Genomic DNA, 22,009 nt, shown 5'->3' with positions numbered 1-22,009 from the left:
TATATATATATGGTTCTTTTTTAAATAATGGAAAATATTAAAATATATAAATAAGAAAGTTGTATCATCCATGCCCATTCTGAAAATCACTCAAGAAAATCACTCAAGAACATGTTAGATATGAATGAAGATATTTTATGCACTACAAGATTAGGTCTCAAAAGTTATCTTTACCTGAAGCTGTTTATATCATACATCCTGCAGGCCCCTGGCTCACCACATTTTAGAGTTCCCCAATGTAAACAGGTCCTGTCTATCAAAGCTCCAAAGTAAATAGGTGCAGGAATTCCCGCTGCAATGAAGAAAGAAAGAAAATCAGCTCATTGGGAGGAAGAAAGAAAAGAGATATTATTATTTTATTATTTTATTTGGAATTACTTTAATTTTTCTGTTTTTAAAAAACATGAAAAATTATGAATCAAATGCTCTAAATATACCTTTATAAATAATAAATTAATGCAAAGTTTCTAGATTTAGAAACAAGAAATTTTATGTACGAGATGAAATGAATGAGTTTTTATAAATGTCTTGTGATGGTTTTCTATATGTCCACCTAACATAACCCTTTCTTTCCCATTTTGTTCTTGAGTCTACTAAAAGATGAAATGTGTAATTAAGATCAGGAAAGTTCAGGTAATGGGAAACATTTTTCATTTCTGTAGTTACTTCATTCCCAAGCTAATTACAAGGGGCCAGTTCCAAACATAATGGCTTGTAAACAAAAGTTCAGGTAAAGTCTGTAGAACACACCTATGTTAATACTGCTACCAGGTCATGGGACTTCCTGGACGTGGAGAGTTGGGACATTGCAGATCCAGAGAGAAACTATCTTCATCTCTCTCACTGATCATTCCTTGACCATCCATGTATCTGAGTTACATCCATGTGACTATCACATGAAGCTGTTTGGGATAAATTGACCTAACAGATCACGAGCTTCTACGCATACAAACACTAAGAATGCTATGAGATACGTGATATCTGAGCTTACAGCACAGAACTCCATGTTCTGCTATAAGCCACCTACCAGATGGTTTCAAAGATATATTTGAGAAGTGCCTTATTCATGACTTTCTTTGTTCTTTAACTACAAACATCAACATCTGTTACTGTGTTAGAATCTAAAATTGGGATTACCCAAAACCGTTCTCATGTCATGTTGATTCATATTTGATTTAAGAATAAACCTACTTATTCCCTTTAATATAAGAGCTGTGTTTGGTTGATAATATAGATTTTATCCTTTTATTCAAAGAAAATTAATTGATTTACTAAGCATTTAATATTGGTCTAATGTGTTGGGGAAATTTTCATACCTAATATTCTCATGCAAAATGTATGTAATCCAACTCCAAGTGACTTCTCCTCAGACTTCATACACCTGAGAAATAAATAAATATACACATATATAAAAGTTCATCATGCCAATTCATATCTGCCCTAGTATCCTTCCAATGACAGTGGTAGTTCATGATTCTAATAGTTAAAATTTTCATCCTGAAGTAAGAATGATACAGCTTTACCTTTGTGAAGTCTATACTGAAATAGGACAGTAAGGACTTCTGAAAGGTGGTCCCTGACCTCCACACATCTAAAGCAGGGCTGAGCCCTTTAACAGTTAGTCATTGTCTACGAACCTGGGTGAGTCATTTTTCTGGTTACCATGGAAACCACCATGGTATATCCACTTTAAAGGACCCAGAACTGTGAAACTATAAACAAAGTAAAGTTTTATTTTCTTAAGCTGTTTGCCAGGGATTTTTCATGCTGATAAAAAGTGTTAATACATGTTATACAAAAATTCAAAATATTGTAGAGGTGATTTCATAGATAAACAGAGTAAGAAATCATCATGGAGGCTATGACATTCAGAAAAAGACTTTGTCGTTATATAGAGCTAACAATTTTAGATAATTGTCTCTCCCATACTATCTATAGAAAAAGACTTGAGATAATTTGGTAACTACATATGAAGGGGAGGCCTATAATTCAGTCATGAAAAAAATTGAAAAATATTCTTATGAATTAAGAATATGCAAGCTCTTTTAAAATATCTTCTTTTTCCAACAAATACACCTTTGGTTAAAAAAAACAGCATAAATATTGGGATTTCATTTTTGGAAACAATTACGTAAAAGAGTCCAAAACAATATAGACTAGAAGAGTAATGGTAGCATGCAAATAGTAGCATTATATCCTTCATTATTTACATAACAATCATCAAATTCAGCAAAAAAGAACAAATAAAACACGCAATTTCAACAGACCAACAAGAATTTACATTAGGACATACAAGATGGCTCAGTGGGTAAAGTTGCTTGCCATCAAGCTTGAAAAACTGAGTTCAATACCTGGAATCCACATAGTAGAAATAAAACCAACTCCTGTAATCTTTCCTTTCATTTTAACGTGCATGCCATGGCATGTGAACACAAACACACACACACACATGCTCATGCACTTGAACAAACACACTAACTTATACACACAATATTTCAAATAATCATACATCAAAGCATCAATGAACCATGTTTTTTTTTACAGCCAGTGGAAACTTTAGAAAGTAAGATAATTGTGGATGTGAGTGAGGAATGGAAACAGGCATGCAGTAGATCTGACAATATTTCTCCAGAGTGTGTTTGGGGATTCTAACAAGAGAGCTAAGCTGCTCACATGCCCTTCACCTGTGACCCTCCTCCTCGAAGGAAATGTCGTCATTATCAACTGAGCATGCAGTTTTGCAACTGAGGCATCTGGAGTAGTGAGGGAAAAAGGAGACAGCACTTAGCCTCATCAGCTGAATCTGCCTAGCAGGTGATGTAGTGACAGATGTCACATCCAAATGTCCCTCACTTGTAAGAATGAGTCTTATGCCTTATTCACTAGCAGTACTTGATTCCTTTTTCTGTCTATGACCCCATAAACCAAAACAAGGCATATACTACATCTCCATTTGTAGGAAGTAAGAATATAATATCTTACATTGGAAAATGACTATATAAGGTCATGCTTATTTTAGTGAGTTGAATGTTGGGTAGAATCTGGGAAAAAAGGAGGAGCAGAGGAATGGAAGAAATGGGAGAGGAGAAGAGAGGACTGGAAAGGACAGGAGAGGAGAGGACAGGAAAGAAGAACAGAAGTGAGGGGAGAACGGGAGGGAAGCAAAGAAGAAGTAAAGGAGAATGGAGTTTGGATAAAGAGGAGAGGAGGAGAGCTTCAAGGTGGAAAGGGAATGTGGGCAAGAAAATGGAAAAACACAAGAAGAGAAATGAGAAGTGAGAAGCTTAGTCCAGTCTACAAGGATAAACTTATGAATTACACATCCAGATTAACACAACTTTGCTTCTGAATTCCAATGAGACAAGAAAAGGGGGACTGAACCCTTTCACGTTGTTAGTGAGTATGAAGTTTTAGCACTGGAACGAACACTTTCTTACAATAAAAAAAAATTGTGAAATTAGCTCTGAAACTTCCTTACTTTTTGGTAGAGAGTTGAGTATCGATCATTGCATTAATGTACCTCCTTGTTAGAGAGTGTGTTATTGCATTGTTTGCTGTTCTTGGTGCTGTTGCTGCTGGTGTTCTAGATAGATTGACATCAGGATGCGAAGGGAACCTAGTCCCTTTCACTCAGAGTTTTACTCTCTGCAAGTCAGTTAGCTGAGCCATATGAAATTAGTTCTAGGTACTCTTACAGTCCATAGGAAAGGACAGGAGAGAAAGTTACAGTAAACTTTAAATTATTGTTAAATTTAGCAGAGCCTAATAAAGCAGTGCTTAGGGTCCTGATAAAGGTATGTTAAACACACACACACACACACACATTGAGATTTTAGGAACCATGACTCCAAGGGTCATTTTTGGGAAAAGAAATTTAATAATGATTAAAAATATCTAAATGACATTGGTGGGGTTGCTCAGTGGGTAAAGGAAGTCTTGGTGACCCAAGTTCAATCCCCAGAATTTAAGAACATATGTAAATAAATACTTAAAAAATAAAAGCCCAACTCAGTGGCATGCATCAGTGACAGCATTCCCACAGTGAAGTAGGAGGAGCAAATAGAATTTCTTGGGACCTTGTCCACCAGGTGTGCTGCAGTATGCAGGATGGGTTAGAGGAAAAAGAAGTCTTGATGACTCAAGTTCAGTCCCCAGAGCCCAGGAATATATGTAAAAATATTTAGCTGTCTCCTTAGAGGTCTGCCAGAACCTGGCATACACAGAGGCAGATGCTCACAGCTAACCATTGAACTGATCATGGGGCTCCCAATGGAGGAGTGAGAGAGAAGACTGAAGGAGCTGAAAGAGTTTGCAGGCCCCATGGTGAGAGCAACAACACCAACCAACCAGAGTTCCCAGGGTCTAAACCACCAGGCTGGGAGCACATAGGGAGAGAGCCATGGCTCCAGCTGTATATGTAGGAGAGGGTGGCATTGTTGGGCATAGGTGGGAGAAGAAGTCCTTGGTCTAGTGAAGACTGGATGCTCCAATGTTGGGGAATTTGTGGGTGGGGATGTGGGAGTGGGTGAGTGGGTGAGGGCACGTCTTCATAGCAGTAGCAGGAGGACAGATAGGATAGGGGGTTCCTGTGTGGGAGGGAAATGGGGAAAGGGAACATCTGAACTGTAAATAAAATACCCAATAAAAAATTAAAAAATAAAAGACCAATTCAGTGTCAGGCATCTGTAATCCCAGTATTCCTGCAGGGAAATAGAAAGAGCAAACAGAATTGCTTGTGACCTTGGACCCCAGGTTTGCTAGACTACACAGGCAGCACAGTAGCTGAAATAACGGGAGACCCTGCCTCAAATAGAAGGTGAAAGAAGAGAATGGATTCCCCAACATTGTCTTCTGAGAGACATTGTTCTTAGGGGTACATAGGAGTTCACACTGTACAGGCATACAACACAAACAAACACATGCCAACACACACAAACACACACACACACACACACACACACACACACACACACACACACACACATACTATGAAGAACAGAGAGAAATATAAATGAGTTATTTGTTACCTCAAAAGAACCATGTACCCAGGTATAGCTCCCAGCGAGAAGATTAAACATCCAATTATTGATACGATTAAAAAGTACTGCAACTTGTTAGCACACTCAGGGCCTTTGTTACACAGCCCCAGGACTGCAGATGAGTTTCCTGATGACCGAATGCAGCTGCAATTTTGAAACACCTGTCAAAAAATAAAATAAAATAAAATAAAATAAAATAAAATAAAATAAACCAATGTCCTACTAAGAAGAAAATATTGAACTTAAACCTATATTTTCTACAAAGCTCATTGGGTCAAAAAGGAGAGTGTTGGGGTCAATGATACGACTCAGAGAAGAGCACACACCTAGTCTCAACAAGCTTGAACACAAACACCGTTAAATAAAAAGTACTAAATAAATAAAATAGTAGATCCTTCTCCCTTGTTGTTCCATCTTTTGCTATCTTAGAATTCTATAATATGTAATTTTACATAAATTCCATATAAAGTTGTGGACTTTAAAAATTGTTAATTTTTTCCCAGTGCAAGGAGTAAATCTGCAAAAATTCATTTATCCAGAATTAACACTTTATTTGTTTATATTTATTTGCTTGTTTAGTTTTCCTTGTGTGTGTGCATATGCGTATTTGTATACACGCATGTGTGTGTGTATATGTGGACATGTGTATGCATGTAGAAGTCAGAAGTTGTTATAACAGTTAGTTCTTACTTCCTACTATGTGGGTCCTAATTTTTAATTTGGTGGTAAGGGTTGGTGACTTATGCCTTTACCCACTGAGCCAAATTTCTAGCCTACACATAGTTTTTTTTTAAATAAATAAGTATGACTTTGTTTGGTTTTTACCTAGTACTACGTACTAAAACAATATATATCTCAGAATGTTGATGTTATAGCTAAGTGCTTATGATTTTAAAAAGTTGTGTCCCCAAGGACAAAAATTTATTTAAACAGAAAAAAAGCCTATTTTTTGAATCATTATATTATCAGGTCTGATTAAGAATCAACAGTTATATTTTATTTTGATTATCAACCAACTCTCATTATTATAACATGTTTGAGACAAGGAAAAATGCTTGACCAACCCAAACACTGAAAGGATTCTTACCATGTGGGTTCCAGTTCCAACAGACTTCTCACAGCCTGCAAGGCAGGCTGACATGTATGCTAGGCCATTGTCTCCACACACTGGATCCCATGTGTTTGTTATGCAGCTACACCTTGCGTTGCAGTCAGCAAGGACCTCATTTTCCATATATAGAGAATGCTGAACTCTGAAATAATTTGAAATAATGTTATGGATACTAAAAAAACCTGCTCAAACACTTTAATTTTTCGTTTCATCTCAGCATTTGCATGTGTGTATGTGCGTGCACACACACAGACACACATACACAGAGAGAGACAGAGACAGAGAGACAGAGACAGAGTGAAAAAACATATCACCACAGTTCATCTTCTCCCCCAGAACAGAAACAAAAATCATCCATATATCAACATGTGGTCTCTATATTATGTTTTTGGCACAAAATTTATCTGCTCCTGTGTTTGCATGACTGCTTTTTAAAATTACTTCCAAACAAGCACTGAGTTCCTATCCTATGAGAAAACACAGTGCTGTTAGAGCTAATTTGAAGAGAGCTAATCTCTCATTGATCTGCAAGATGGAAAATAATGAAAAGTACTAGCTTGAACAAAATCTGCAACTTTCATTTATAAGATAGATGCTATATTTAGCTCCCAAAACAGATTCATTTTATTAACCAAAATGCTCTTATGAGAAAGTGTCCAGTAGTGACAATGATATTGAAACAGAAAAATGTGGGAGTCTAGAGGCTGAATTTAAATCCTTTTCCTCAAACACAGTGTGGAGTTAGCATGGGTGGAGATGGACTCTGTATGTACAACTCTACTCTGGTGGTATTGAAGCCATTTTCTTTAAACACACTAATGACCCATGAGTTTTCATTTGTATATCTCCAAAGAGAATGGAAATATCCCTGCTTTAAAGGAGATACAAATACAAATCAGATATACATTGTATATATGCATATGTGTATGTGTGTGTATGTATGTATGTATGTATGTATGTGTATGTATATGTTAATATATAAGACATAAATATATATGTATATGTCAAATATACATACATATTTATGTATTTCCTCATGATTTTACATTAGAAATTATTCTAATCTTATAATTCTTAAAAATTTTGAAAGCAATTTTACTCTTTACTTTTAATTCAATTTAGTTTTAATCTGTTTTTCTGTCTCTGTGCCTCTGTTTCTGTTTCTCTGTCTCACTCTGTCTCTTTCTGGTGTGTGTGTGTGTGTGTGTGTTTGTGTGTACAGGCACATTGTACAGCATCGTGAATGTGAATGTCAAAAGATAATCTTCTACCTTGTTGGAGACAGAGTCCCCTGTTGTTCACTGTTAGAAATAACAGAATAGCAGACACATGAATGTCAGGTTTTCATGCCTATGCCACTCAGCTCACTGTAGAAGCAGTGGGATTACAGAAACCCTACGATCTTAAGAATTACATGGGTACTGAAGTTCTCCTGCATTCTCAGAAGTCCGTTGACTACTGAGTCATCTCCCTACGCCTTTGAAAGGAACCTACAAATGTATACTTTACTTCACATTAACTGAATGGATGATTATATAATTGTGCCCTAAAAGTTTTTAAATTTCCCATGGTAATATAGAATATGACCTGACATCTCTTGAAATTCAAAATCTGAGACCACAGAACACATGAGATATAACTATACCAGTGCCATATAAAAATATATATATTATTGACTTACCATGAGTTACATTCAATTACGCTAAATTTGAGACTACTGTAGAAACTGATGAAGGCTTGATGACATGTATAGTTAACTTTTAATTCTATCTGTTTATGGAAGTATAAAATGCATGGGTAAGTGAGGCTACAAAGTTCTAGGTTATTTTCCTTCCTTACTCTTTAAAGCAGACTAGGATATCACTATTGGATGCCTATTGAATCAAACACTTTCTCACTGGTACTCCTCAGATATCTTTATTCTACAGGCTTCTATATGCTTGATGGGTGGAAGGAAAATGCAAGAAAACCATGGATAACTGCTATTAAGTCATAATAAAATGATCTGGTTATATTCAATCCATGAAGAAAATTTACTAGCAATTGTGAAAATTTGATCTTTATCAGGAAACAACATACCCTGCATAAGAGGTAGTTAAGCCCGCAACTGGGAAATTATCACAGGTCATCACATAGTTAAGAAAAGACAGAAGGTATTCTAACAGGGTCAGCCAGAATCCTAGGTATGCAGCTTTCTTGACAGTAATCTTGAACTTCTTCATAATCAAACCACCAATTAAATATCCAAGGCATATTGGAGGTAACATATAAAGACCTAAAATTGCAAATAAAATAGTATTGGTAAAAGAGAGCAGATAAAACACATTATGAATTTATCTAATACGTCTTACTTAAGAATAAATTTAGCTCTAATATACAGTGATCCTATACCCTATTCACTCACATTATATAAAATAGATTTTTGTATGTGTATCAAGCCACTTTTAAAATAGTACTAGTGTTTATTTAATAATTTGGAGCAGGTTATAAATACCTTATAAACACTGCACACACACACACACACACACACTCACTCACAAATACACATATATCCATTTATGCTATTACATGTTTCATGTATTTCTTTTGAATTTGTATATTGGGAATTTCACCCAGCTCTGTGTGATTTTGAGTTTCTGCTGAGTCCCTGCTTATCAAATTCAGAACATTTTTTGCATTGTTTATGTTTTCCAGCATTTTTACTCCCTCTCTCTCTTTTCCTATATAAAAATCAAAGGAAAAAAAGAAAGAAAAAAGACTGAATGAAAAAGAAAGGGGGAGAGATAAACCTGAGTAGGGTGAAATCACACAATACCAGTGCCAGGCTTAGAAGAATTTAACCACCCTTTGTAGTTCCACACCACTGGATTTAATTTTATATATCTGACAGTAAGAACTGAGATTCGGACTTTCAGGGAACCCTAGATAATATGGATGGTGGCAGCCTGTGATCCTCAGTTTTCAAGAGTAAATTAGGATCCTTGGGTTCAGTGGACTAACAAGAAAAGCAGAGTGTGGCTGCACAGACTCATCAGACCAACAGGGGTCTGAGTCACTGAATTAGCAGTAATGTGGAGAGCAAGAACTGAAACTGGGATGGAAATTGTTGGAGTAAGAAACAGAATCCCAGTGAGTTAAGTACTCCTCTTTGAATTAATATATTGGTGTATGAAAATTGACTTATCTGAGCTTTTCCCAAGATGTCCATAATTATACTAACATTTCATTCTGATTAGAGAGAGATCAGAGAGCGTATTTATGGCTGCTTTCTTTCCCTATTCTTTCTTGATCTCCCTCGAGATTGGAAAGAAGAAATTTATAAAAATATCCTAACGGATTTCATTTCATTGTTGTCTCCTGGTGGTATTATCTTACTCTTCGTCATGCTCTTGAGGATGGATACTGTCTATCATGTCTGTGGTGCTTTGAATACGCTTGGCCTCTACGAAGTAGGACTATTAGTCTTGTTGGAGTAGGAGTGACCTTGTTAGATAAAGTGCATCATGGTGGGGGTGGGATTTAAAGCTCTGTCCAGAATGAAAGAGTAGGTTTCTCCTGGCTCCAGTCAGATCAACACGCAGAACTCTCAGCTTCTTCTCAAGCATCGTATCTGCTGCAGTGCTACCATGTTTCCTGCCATGATGAAAATGAACTAAGAATCTGAAATTGTAAACCAACTCCAGTTAAACGTTTGCCTTGTAAGAGTTGCTTAGGTCACAGTGCCTCTTCACAGCAGCAAAACTAAGACAATGTCCTTGTGGGAAGGAGAATGCTACTAAAGAAATAACGAAATTACGTACCCATGAGGAAGACGATCTCGGCAGTAGATTTTCCATATTGTTGTTCCAGATACTTAGGCATGAAGGTAAATGAAGTGATAAATGAATTTAACTGAATCACGCTTACAAGGGTGAAAAGCATGTAAACCGGATTGCAGGAGAGGCTCTTCATGAACAGAAAGAAATCTGAAACAAGAGAGTGTCTAGTTACCAAGCTCACTTAGCCTCGTATTTTGTATTCCGTGTTCTCCTAAAAATCTTCTCATAGACCCTATGCTGCAACAAAAATGCATTTGATCAGTTTTTACCTCTATAGGGCTAAACATTGTTTGAATCACATCTGGAAGTTAGTGAAACAACTGGCTATACAAGAACAAGATTACAATTGTGCCATCAAAAAAAAAAAAACTATAAGGAGATGTGATTGTTTCTGTGGCCACACTCTTTTATTTCTTTTTCTGTAACTTCCTTCTACTAAGATCCTCTATTTGCCAGAGCTGACTTGTCTGTTCTTTGAAATCGGCCTGAATTCAATTTGATAAAGTTTTAGTTCATAATATAATACTATCAGTACTTTATGTGAAAATGTATAAATTGAAAGCACAGGAAGATTCCAGAAATTATACTGCAGGCCAGACATCTTCATCTTTCCAACACTTCACAGCAGTACATGCATTGGAAGCATTATCACCTCATAGAACCTTTCTCCAAACTGACTATATACTTGATCACAAAGCAAGCCCTAACAGATACAAGAAAATTAAAATAAATCATTGCGTATTATCAGATCACCATGCATTAAACCTGGACATTAACAAATATAGAAACAACAGAAACTACAAACTCATGGTAACTGAACAACTTTATACTCAATGACCACTTGGCCAGGGAAGAAATAGAGAAAGAAATTAGAGGCTTTCTAGAATTCAATGAAAACGAAAGCACAGCATATCCAAACTTATGAGACATTATGAAAGCAGTGTTAAGAGAAAAGTTTATAACACTACGTGTTTTCATTAAGAAGTTGGAGAGCTCTCATACTAGCAAATTAACAGCATGCCTGAAAGCTGTAGAACAAAAAGAAGCAAACACACACAAGAGGATTAAACAGCAAAAAAAAAAAAAACCAATAAAATTCAAGACTGAAATCAATAAAATAGAAACAAAGAAAACAATTCAAAGATTCATCAAAACCAAGAGCTGGTCCCTTGAGAAAATTAACACAATAGAATAAATCCTTAGCCAAACTGACTAAGAGGCAGAGAGACAATATTCAAATTAATAAAATCTGAAATGAAAAGGGGACATAGAGACACAAAGGAAATCTAAGAGATTATTAAGTCTTACTTAAGATTATACTCCATAAAATTGGAAAATGTAAATGAAACAAGTGATTTTCCTGATAGATTCCACTTACCAAAGTTACATAAAGATCAGGTAAACCATTTAAGCAGTTCTATGTACTCTAAGGAAACAGAAACAGCCATTAGCAGTCTCCCAACCAAAAAAAGGCCAGGGCCTGATGGTTTTAGCACAGAATTCTACTAGACAATAAAAGAATTTCAGGAGGCATCACTATTCCTGACTTCCAGCTGTGTTACAGAGAATCAGTAGTGAAACCTGCATGGTATTAGTATAGAAACAGATAGGCTGATCAATAAAATTAAAACAAACACCCAGAAATGAACCCAAACACCTATAGACACTTGATATTTAACAAAGAAGCCAAAATCATACAATGGGAGGAAAAGACAAAAAGAAAAAGAAAAAAAGAAAGTATCGTTAACAAATGGTCCTCTTTTAGCTCGATGTCTGCATGTAGAAAAATGCAAATAGAACTGTATTTATCACATTGCACAAAACTTAAGTTTAAGTAGTTCAAAGGAATCAATGTAAAAGCATAGTCCATAAATCTAATCAAAAAGAAAAGTGGGGAATAGCCTTTAATGCCTTTGTACAGAAGACAACTTCTTGACCAGAAGATCAATAGCTCAGGCAATAAGATAATAAATGGGACCTTCTAAAACTGAAACTATCCTGTAAGGCAAAGGACACTATCCATAGGACAAAACAGCAACTTGGAGATTGGGAAAAGACCTTCACCAACCCTACATCCTACTGAGGACTAATATCCAAAATATATAAAGAGCTCAAGAAATTAGATACCAATAAACTACATAATCCAATTAAACATGAAGTTCAGAGTTAAACAGACAATTCTCAACAGAGGAATCTTGAATGGCTAAGAAGCATTTAACACCCTTAGTCATAAGAAAAATACAAATTAATACAACTCTAAGATTCTACCTTACACTCATCAGAATGGCTAAGACTGAAAACTCAAGCTAAAGTGCTGGAGAGATAGAGTAGAAGTTAAGAGCACTGACTGCTCTTCCAGAGTTTCTGAGTCCAATTCCCAACAACCACAAGGTGGCTCACAACCATATATAATGGGATCAGATGACTGTTTCTGGTGTGTCTGAAGATAATGACAAGGTACTCATATACATTAAATAAATGAATGAATAATTAAGTAAGTAAGTAAGTAAGTAAATACCTCAAGTGCCAGCACAAGCTGGAGAGGATGTGGAGCAAGGGGAAAAATACAAACTTGTACAAACTCTAGAAATCAATCATGAATAGTTTTACCTGAAGACCCAGCTATATTACTCCTGGCCATATATTCAAAAGATGCTGCACCATATCACAAGTACACTTTCTCCACTACGTTCATAGCAGCTTTATTAGTAATAGCCAGAAACTGGAACAAACTCAGATACCTCTCAACCCAAGAAAGAATAAAGAAAACATGATTCATTTATACAGTGGAATACTGCCCAGCTATTAAAAACAAGAACATCATAAAATTGACAGGTAAATGGATGGAACTAGAAAATATTCTGAGTGATGTAACCTAGAATCAAAGGACATGCATGGTATATACTCTCCTTTAAGTGGATACTAGCTGTAAAGTACAGGATATCTCCGATACTATCATCAGACTCAAAGAAGCTAAGTAATAAGGGTCTAAGAGAAGAAGCTTGAATCTTACTCAGAAAAGAAAATTAAATTGTCATTGGAAGTGTGTAGAGGGAGGGAACTGGATGGGAGAGGAAGATCTGAAGGGGAATGGGGGTCAGGTATAGGAAGAGGTGAGGAGAGAGGACAAGAAGAGTGAACTGAAAGAGGTAGTGGTGGGGGTAGGGAGGTATCTCAAGAACTTTCCAGAAACCTGGGATGGAGAAGACTCCAGGAAGTCTATGAGGATGACTTTACCTGAGAACCCTAGCACCTGGGAATACAGATCCTGGAGTGGGCACTTTCTGTAGCCAGGCAGGACTTCCACTGGAGGTATAAGGATACCAACCCACCCATGAAACATGTGATCCAAAATTTGCCTTTCCTGCAAACAGTGCAGGGACAAAGATGGAGCAGAGATTGAATGGGTGGCCAATGAAGGACTAGTTCAACTTGATAACCATCCCATGGGCAAGCATCAGTCCCTAACACTATTGATGATACTCTGTTATGCTTGCGCACAAGAGCTTAGCCTAACTGTCCTCTGAGAAAATCCACACAGCAGCTGACTGAAGCACCTGCAGAAACCCACAGCTAAATATTACACTGAGCTCGGGGAGTCTTGTAGAAGAGATTGGGGAAAGATTGAAGGATCATAGGTGGTAGGGACGCCACAAAAAGACCAGCAGACTCAACTAACTTAGACTCTTGGGGGCCTCCAAGACACTAAATCATGAACCAAAGAGCATACAGGGGATGGACCCAGGCTACCTGCACAAATATAGCAGAGGTGCAGCTTGGGCTTCATGAGCATTGGCAACAACTGGAGTGGGGGCTTACACTGATTCTGTTCCCTGCCTGTGGATCCTGTTTCCTTAACTGGGTTGTCTCGTCTCACCTCAGTGGTAGAGGATATATATCTAGTCCTGCAATGACATGAGGTGCCTCCCCATTCTCAGAGGTGAAAGGGAAGTGGGATAGGGACAAGGATCATGTGCCAAAGACCAGGAGGAGGGGCTGTGATTGAGATGTAAAATGAATAAACATATATATTAATGAAAACAAAAGAATTTTAGACATTTCAAAATGAAGATCTTGCTGGAAGGAATACTGATCTGTTGGGTATACCAAGCACTTTCTGATTGACTTATACCAAACTGTTCCCTGTTTAAGAAGTGACAGTCAAATTTGTAGCCTGTCACTAGGAAAAGGATTGGATCTCACAAGAGACAATTTGACTGAAATACACAGTTATCAGTCTCTTTCCTGGTCATGTGTTCATGTCTCTGTTTTGATTTTCTAATTTTACAATACTTTCCAAAAAATTCCCTAGATTTTTTTTTGAGAGAAATGTATCAAGAAGATACCATTTAGAAGCAGAGGCAGAGGAGTTTAATGAAAAGCAATAGACTCTAAGTGCAAAATCAACCTTTATGAGTGAAATGGTTTCAGTCAGTATTCCTGGGAGCTTTAGAACTCACTCATGTTTGTTGACATCCCCGTCCTCCTAAACTAGCCTCCACAGTTCAGTTACTTTCTGTATGTCTTATTCTCTGCTAAGCTCTTTCCTAGTTTTGAAAATTAGATTGATCTGACAGACCACAAAGTGTACAAAGAGCAGTCAGTATTTGCCCTTTCTGGAGAATCTTTAACACGGCTATGATCCTAAGAAGGTTCAAACCCCTGCATTTGCTCCAAGTGTCACTGGTTCCTCAGCTGACACTGACTATTCAGAGCACAGCAGTGTTGGTGGTTAAAAGTAATGGGAGAAATAGCAATATTATCAATAAGGTGCTCACCATAGTAGTCTGTGTCAGAACAATACAGAAACCCAGGAATATAAGGCACTTGTATCCTCATTTGACAGGTAAAGCACTGGCATCCCATCTTCCAACTATATACTTTCAGAATTCCAGAGCCCAAGCCACGCACCTTGAACATGAACTCTGGTCTCTTGAGAACACTATACAGGTCTCAACACACACAACTATGATATAGAGTCAGAACACTCCACTGTCCCATTGTAGCTTCCCACAGAAACATCTCTAATCTGTATTGTTGCTTAGTAACATTCCTGCTTGTCTTAAAACAGTCAGTTCTAAGGGAGAAATTGTCCTGTAAACTATGACACAACTTCAGATATAGAGGATTATGTCACATATCATGTTTTCTTTTTAAGCCTTGACTTCAAGAATATTCAAAGCTAAACTAAAATTTTCCTTCTCAAACAGATTTCTTTTACCACTCTCTAGAGCTTGATTTTTCTGCTTACTCCCGTTTTCTTTTTTTTTCTTAACTTAGTCTAGTATTTTCTGCAAAAGAAGATTTTCCAAATAGATGGTAAAATATGTTTTCTCATTGAGTATTCAGATTGACTTGAATTTTTCATGAAGTCTAATATAATTTATATAAATCAGGTTCCATATCATGTCAGTTATTTCTAAGTGGTGACTGTGGAAGACATTTAACACAACTGAGGAGTGATGATTAGTCACAAACTGTCTTGACTCAGCATAAGTGACAAGTACCCACTGACCACAGACCCATTTAAACCAAACAGAGATTAAAGTTTTCATGTTTGCCTTTAGTGATCCCTCGGTTTTTCTCCTTGGCCTTTTTTCTCTGTTTCTCCTCTATGGCATTTTCAGTTCCATCCCCATTTTCCTGAAATCCTTCCTTTGGGAGTCTTTTTGGAAAGAAGAAAAAGGGGATGCTGGTCAGGATATTCACTCCTGCACAGACCAAAAAACCAATCCACCAAGCACCGACCCAGCGTGTATCTGTGGGAGTTATGGTCAGGTCATCTGTAAAGAAATACAGATATTGTGTTAGCTTGCATCATTTTTTCCTGTGTAGGCTGTAAAAAAATTATTAATCATCATAATTCTATCTAAACATAAACTTTGTATATAATTTGTAATCAGTTCATCATGTAATAAAATAAAATATATGGTATCCAATTATTTGTATAGTTTGTGTACAAGCAGTACATGGTGATAACAGCAGTATATAAGTATTTCTGCCATGTGATACCTTTGTAAATTGGTGCTTACCTCATAACAGAAAGATCTGTTTCTTTATCTACTGTGATAGCCTCAGTGAGAAAAACCATTATGAGTAACTCTTTGAAACCAAACATGTGGCTGAAACATTCAAGAATGGTGGATTTGGAATCAGAAGGTGACATTTTATTTTATTTTCCTTAGGTCTATCATCTCTAGTGTGACAATTTACTTAACAGGATCAAAGGAGGCAGTGAGATAGCATTCCTGAGCATTCTCCCACACTCTGTGACTGGGCTGTATAAATAGAATGCATTGTGTTACCTGTATTCACTGACTCAATGTCTACATAAATGTTTGCACAAAAAGATCCCAACAGAAGTCCAATCAAAGGACCAATGGTCATTCCTGTTTCTAAAATTCCTGTAAGTAAACAAAGATAAGAAGTTACATAAATACACAAAGAATTTGTTTTTTAAAAATAAAAGGCTTGAGACTGAATTACTTTTAATCTCTGATTTTTTTCCTTACTTTGCAGAGCTGGGTATCAAATGTAGTACTCTAGGAAAAAATTTTATTGCTGAGCTACACATCTCATTACCTCACTTTTTTTTACATATTCAACATATATCTATGTTACCTATATATAAATAATACATGTATATATATGCATAGTATCTGTACATGTGTTAGTTTTCTATAACTGTTGAAAAAGAAACTCCCATTGCTTTAATATTGGACATTTCCCAGAACCTCCACTTGCATAATTGCTTCTGGGGCGGGGGGGGGGGTGGGCACTGGAATCTGATGGATTCCTTCCTATACAGGCCATGACTATGGGTCTTCAGGTTATCTGGAGTAGAACCATAACACCTTCCTGATTTTGAGTTATTTCCCAGTCACAAGATGAATGGTTTGACTTCACCAATCCTTTGACCATTATGAGGTGCTAAATGACAGGACACCAAACCCCACTGTCCAATGTCATAGATGAAAACTTCCAAAGTTGTGAGACAAATAAATTTTTCCTCTTTATAAAACATTCACTCTGGGATTTATTAAAGTGAATGAAAGTTTATTGACACAGAAGCCTCATTACCTACAACCACCTTTCAAATCCTCTTCCTTGCTAAGATAACAGCAAAGATGTACTATCACTGGCAGTCCCATCAAAGCCATGATGTGAACTAAGCCCTTTGATTTTTCTTCCATAGCCATGTTTTCAGAGAGTCTCTGTGTTGGCTAGCTTTCATTGTCAATTTGACACAACACAGAATTACCTGGGAGGAACATCCTAATAAAGTAATGTCTACTCTGTGTTTACCTGTGGACATGGCAGTAGGAGATTGTCTTAATTAAATTAATATGGGAAGACCCAGTCCACAGTGGGCAGCATCATTCCCCATGGAAATTCTGAACTGTGTAAGAATGAAGAAACAGTTGAGCACAACCATGTAAGCAAAGACATAAAATGTGTATATTCACTCTCTCTGACCTTGTGGGTGTGACCAGCTGTTTCAATCTCCTGCTACTGTGATTTCCCTGTTGTGAAAGAATTCTAAGCCAAATTTACCCCTTTTCTCCAAATGAAATCTTTTCTCTCCAAAGTTGCTTTTTCTCATAGAGACAGAAATGAAACAAGCACTGTTTCTAAAGTAGTGCTTGTTGTACTGAACTTCTTGTACTGCAGCTTCATCAAAGCCCTATTCTTGAAACTTCCTTCCACAGAAAGAAGGTGTCCTCATAACAGCACTTCTCTTTGATGTTATCCTGGTCACCTTTCTTATCTTATCAGTATTTTCACTTCCTTGTTCCTTTCCAACCACACCTGGCTTCTTTGAAACTAGTTCTAGAATCTTCCAATATATCTGTGGTTCAGAACCCTTCCTAAACCATCCCTACACACAGGAAATGAAGATATGAACATCAACTTCCTTCCTTCTCTTCACTTTATATTTCGGTTTTTTTCTTCCTCTGTGATTTTATGGACTAGTCTTCCTGTGGTGTCTGACTTCTCAATACCAAATATTTCTATCTGCCTTCTTATCTCAAACACTTCCTTCTGTTTGTTACCCTATATGCAAAGATTCCTACAAGATCTCCAACCTTCACTGAGTTCTTTCCTACCCTACACTGTCTGCCTCTAGTTATGCTCCTCTGCTTCCTGATTCTAAGATTCTCTCTTGGTGCCACAAATGACCTCCACATGGATCACTTTCTTCACTATTCATTTTTTATTGATTATGTGAGAGTTTCACATAATGAACCTTGATAATATTCACTTCTCCGTCTTCTCAGGTCCATCTCCCCCAAAATTAAGGGGAAAAAAATCAAAAATCCAAAACCAATCTATTTTCTCCCTGGAGCACGGGCAAACTCTCAGTGGCCAGCACTCTAAATAAAAGAGTCCTTCCCTACCCACATCGCTACTAGAAGCCACCAAATCTGAAGAGCTACACTTCAGAATCCCTATCACAATATTTAAGAGTTCTTCTCACTGGATTCCGGTCAAGGCTGTTTCATTTTGTGGAGTGGAGAGGAGGATAGTGATAGAGGATAAAGGGTTTTTTTTTTAATTTGTTTTGTTTTTTTGTTTGTTGTTTTTGTTTTTGTTTTTTTGTTCTTGAAATACTGCAAGCTCTGCAGATTTCAGACTCCTCCTTGTAGCACAGCAGAACTCTGGCTTGGGCTTGGATTCCAATAGAGAGGCTCATTCATGGAGGCTACAGGGCTGACATTGAAGTGGAGTGAGGGCATGTGCTTGTTGGTGGTATCTCTCATCCATGCATTGAGCCCCTCCTAACCACTGTAGCTATAAGCTGTGGCTTTGTGCTGGCTACCATAGCCAGGGATTGCTGGGAAGACTTGCCTTGATTTTGCCTCTAGCCTATTGCAGAAGCTGTTTATATCTCAGCCATCTTGGCTTCTGTACACTTTTGACTTTTACTCCCTTAACTCACTTGATATTGTTGGCCAACTCCTCTTCTGTCTGCTTCCTCCTAGTACTTTCACCAAACTGTGTATTTATCCTTTACTTTGCTCCCATGGATACTCCCTGTTGAAGTTTCCTCCTCTCACTCCACTCACTAAATAGAACAATCTCCAAGTATGTGGATCTAGGGATTCTCAGTACATATGTGCCGTCCCAAAGGCAAACTGATCTCTCCTTGTGAAACTTATTGTCTATAACGAAAACTTTCAGATTTTATATTTGGCTTCAATATCTCTTTAGCTACAAAGCCATACACAAAACTATATTTCTAATTTGTGTTCTACAGTTATTTGATTATATATACATATATAATATTTATATGATTATATAGTTATTTTTAGGAAATTTAGCTATTTATGTACTAAACATAAGATATACAAATTATATTATTATGCTTTATGTATATTTGTATATAATTTGTCTCTGGAGTTTTGATAAAGATACCCATATTATAACAATTTATTGTAGGAAAGTGCTTGTATTTTATTCTTTAGATATCTGTGAGGGATATGAAGAGAATGGCTAGATTAACACTAAAAATTTTATTGTTAAATTAATAAGTCTCTAAAATGTGACAAAAAGTTATTTTTAAGTTAATTCAGCTTGATTAACACTCAGCCTATTTCTGTCATCTCTTCTACTCTTTCTTTTCTAAGTGATGTGTCTATATTAATTAAGAACTCTGTATACAAAGCTCTGGGTTTATAATCAAGTACAGATGGATTTACTCAAGGACATAAGTAAATTATTCCTAGTAAACTCAAATCATCTAGCCGACAGTATAATGAAGTGGACAGTGAATTGGCTATTGCCTGAGAGATGCATAGAGGTTTTTTTAAAGATAATTTAAAGGAATACAACCAAAAGAATAAACATGGATATTCGATAATACAAAGAAGAAACCTGTCTAGGCTGAGGAGTTATAAGAAGGAAACTGTATCATTAACATTATAAAAGATCAGAGTGTAGAGTCTGGAGTAGTAAAGAGATCAGCTGATAAGCCAGTTGGTATGATGAACATGATAGGCAAGACATGATTAAAACAGTGTTTGGTAAGGCTTACTCTGCAAGAGAACATGACAAGAGAATACACATCAGGGACAGTCAGATGACTCAACAGATAAAAGCACTTGTCCACTGAACCCGAATCCAAACCAACAGTTCAACCTCCAGGCTAACTCCTACAAAACAAAAAACCTGGTTTTTTACTACCACACTGGCATGTACGTGCACAACACACACACACACACATACACACATACACACACATGTACAAAAAGAAAGTGACTAAAAAAATAGTAAAAGTAAAACTATATTTTAAAATATAACAGACACAAAATGGTGAATGATGAAATTGCAATAATAAAGATCTAAAAGCAGCAAAGATAGAAAAAAACAATGGAATCTAAAAACATTTTCCAGAAAATATTGGAGAATCTGTTAATAGTTTAGAGAGAGTGAGGTGGTATTAGAGGATCTGAGGCTCTCCAATAGTGAGAAGTAGATGGGGGAAGGTCTTGTCTGGAGCTACAGCTACTAGTCAATCTCCCGTTGAACAATCTCATGATCTACAGAACCATAGCATTCTACCTACCCTCTGGAAACCACAAAGCATCCAAATCAATAATTGATTTCTACACTCCAAGAACTTACTATCCTAAAAATGATGCTAAGAATGATTTTCAAACTTACCAATGTACAAAGGAGAGTTTTCAGATTTGGCAAAATCTTCTATGTAGGAAATACCCAAGGGCATGATGGGAGTTTCACCCATTCCACGAATAATGTTTCCTACCAGTACATATATCCACATTAATGATTTCATTTCTTTCACACACTCTGCATTAAAACAAGAGGAAACTGTATGAGTATTTGACAGTCAAGAGTTATTGAAAGTAACTGAAAGTGTTACAAAATATTCAAAATTCTCTGTAAGGCTTCATTAAGTCATAAGCTCATCATAACCATTCAAGGACTTACATTAGTATGATGGCTTTAAATAAGAAGTCACCTCTACTGTGTACTCTGAAAGAATACTCAGTAATGGAGTATAAGTGCTACAGTGGAGCCAGTTCCCACTTGGGTGGGAGAGATGACTACAGATCAATACCTCTTCCCAACTCAGATTTTGGAGACAACACATAAATAGTGAGAATATACACCATGGAAATAAACAAACACTAAAAGCTATGAATTTCCCTCATCCACAGGGTCTCAGTTTTACATCAGTCAGAGGACCCAGTTAGTTTGCAGGTGTGTTGCCTCTTTCAATTCTTCTACAACTTTGAGGAAGGGAAAACAAGCACGCATATGTCTATGTCTCTGAAAATTCATGTTGTACTTACATTATACAGACAGAAGTTTGGTGGAAGTTTGAATTCTCTACAGTGTAAATTACTTTTTAGAAACTAAATTTTTAGATGAAGAGTAAATGTATATTTTTTCTATATATTTCATCACTTATTATCAATAAAGTACAGTAACAGTTCCTGTGCCAGGAAATCAACTACGTGTCAAAAACTATGCCAAAAGGAACTGGAAGACAGAAGGGAAAATCATTGAAGGTTTGCATTGCAGACCCCAAGTTTATTCTACGCTAAGTGAACTGCCACTCTAGAGGCAAACTATGACATCATGTTTTATGGGAACTGAAGAACAATGTACCCTCTCCTGTGGACTGGTTAGTGGCTGCCTGTACATGTCCTAAGCACAACTAAGCCATGAGGTATAACTGTTATCAATTCCTAGTTCAGTAAAATCAATTTATATATCTAGGAATTCAGATTCTTCTCTTTAAGAAACATGACAATTTCTGTCTAGATATCACTGGGAGATGGTTAACCCTCTGCTAAGACAAGTGTCAGACACTAGAAGAATCAAGTGCTTTTCTGAGGCTCTGCACATGGGGAGATATTAATTTTTACTACAAAGGGAAGACTTTTCAAAGTCAGTTCAGGAAGTGAGAATGGTGGTATGGAGGTTACCCTCTCACATTGTAGGCATAATGTTTATATACCCTGTGTGAAGATAAATCCCTGTCCATACTTGCTTATCTAAGGTAGTCTGTG

General features: G+C 36.8%; 1 protein-coding gene across 5 annotated transcripts in view; it reads right to left on the bottom strand.

Moving 5' to 3' along the window:
* Positions 1-22,009, bottom strand: part of LOC114612594 (solute carrier organic anion transporter family member 1A4) — a 51,071-nt gene that overhangs the window by 3,679 nt on the left and 25,383 nt on the right. For all 5 annotated transcript variants that reach the window (XM_028757559.1, XM_028757555.1, XM_028757556.1 and 2 more), the window contains 9 exons: positions 20,634-20,780; positions 16,274-16,372; positions 15,530-15,751; positions 9,951-10,115; positions 8,230-8,425; positions 6,127-6,292; positions 5,028-5,200; positions 1,317-1,381; positions 175-292 (listed from right to left, as the gene is read on the bottom strand). In XM_028757559.1, the coding sequence (XP_028613392.1) occupies positions 175-292; positions 1,317-1,381; positions 5,028-5,200; positions 6,127-6,292; positions 8,230-8,425; positions 9,951-10,115; positions 15,530-15,751; positions 16,274-16,372; positions 20,634-20,780 (1,351 nt within the window). The remainder of the gene's footprint in view (positions 1-174; positions 293-1,316; positions 1,382-5,027; positions 5,201-6,126; positions 6,293-8,229; positions 8,426-9,950; positions 10,116-15,529; positions 15,752-16,273; positions 16,373-20,633; positions 20,781-22,009) is intronic.

The sequence above is a fragment of the Grammomys surdaster genome, unplaced genomic scaffold, assembly GCF_004785775.1.
Source record: "Grammomys surdaster isolate TR1022 unplaced genomic scaffold, NIH_TR_1.0 126176, whole genome shotgun sequence".
NCBI lineage: Eukaryota > Metazoa > Chordata > Mammalia > Rodentia > Muridae > Grammomys > Grammomys surdaster.
Note: the sequence above shows the minus strand (reverse complement) of the source record. Positions and strands in the feature narration are given on the sequence as shown.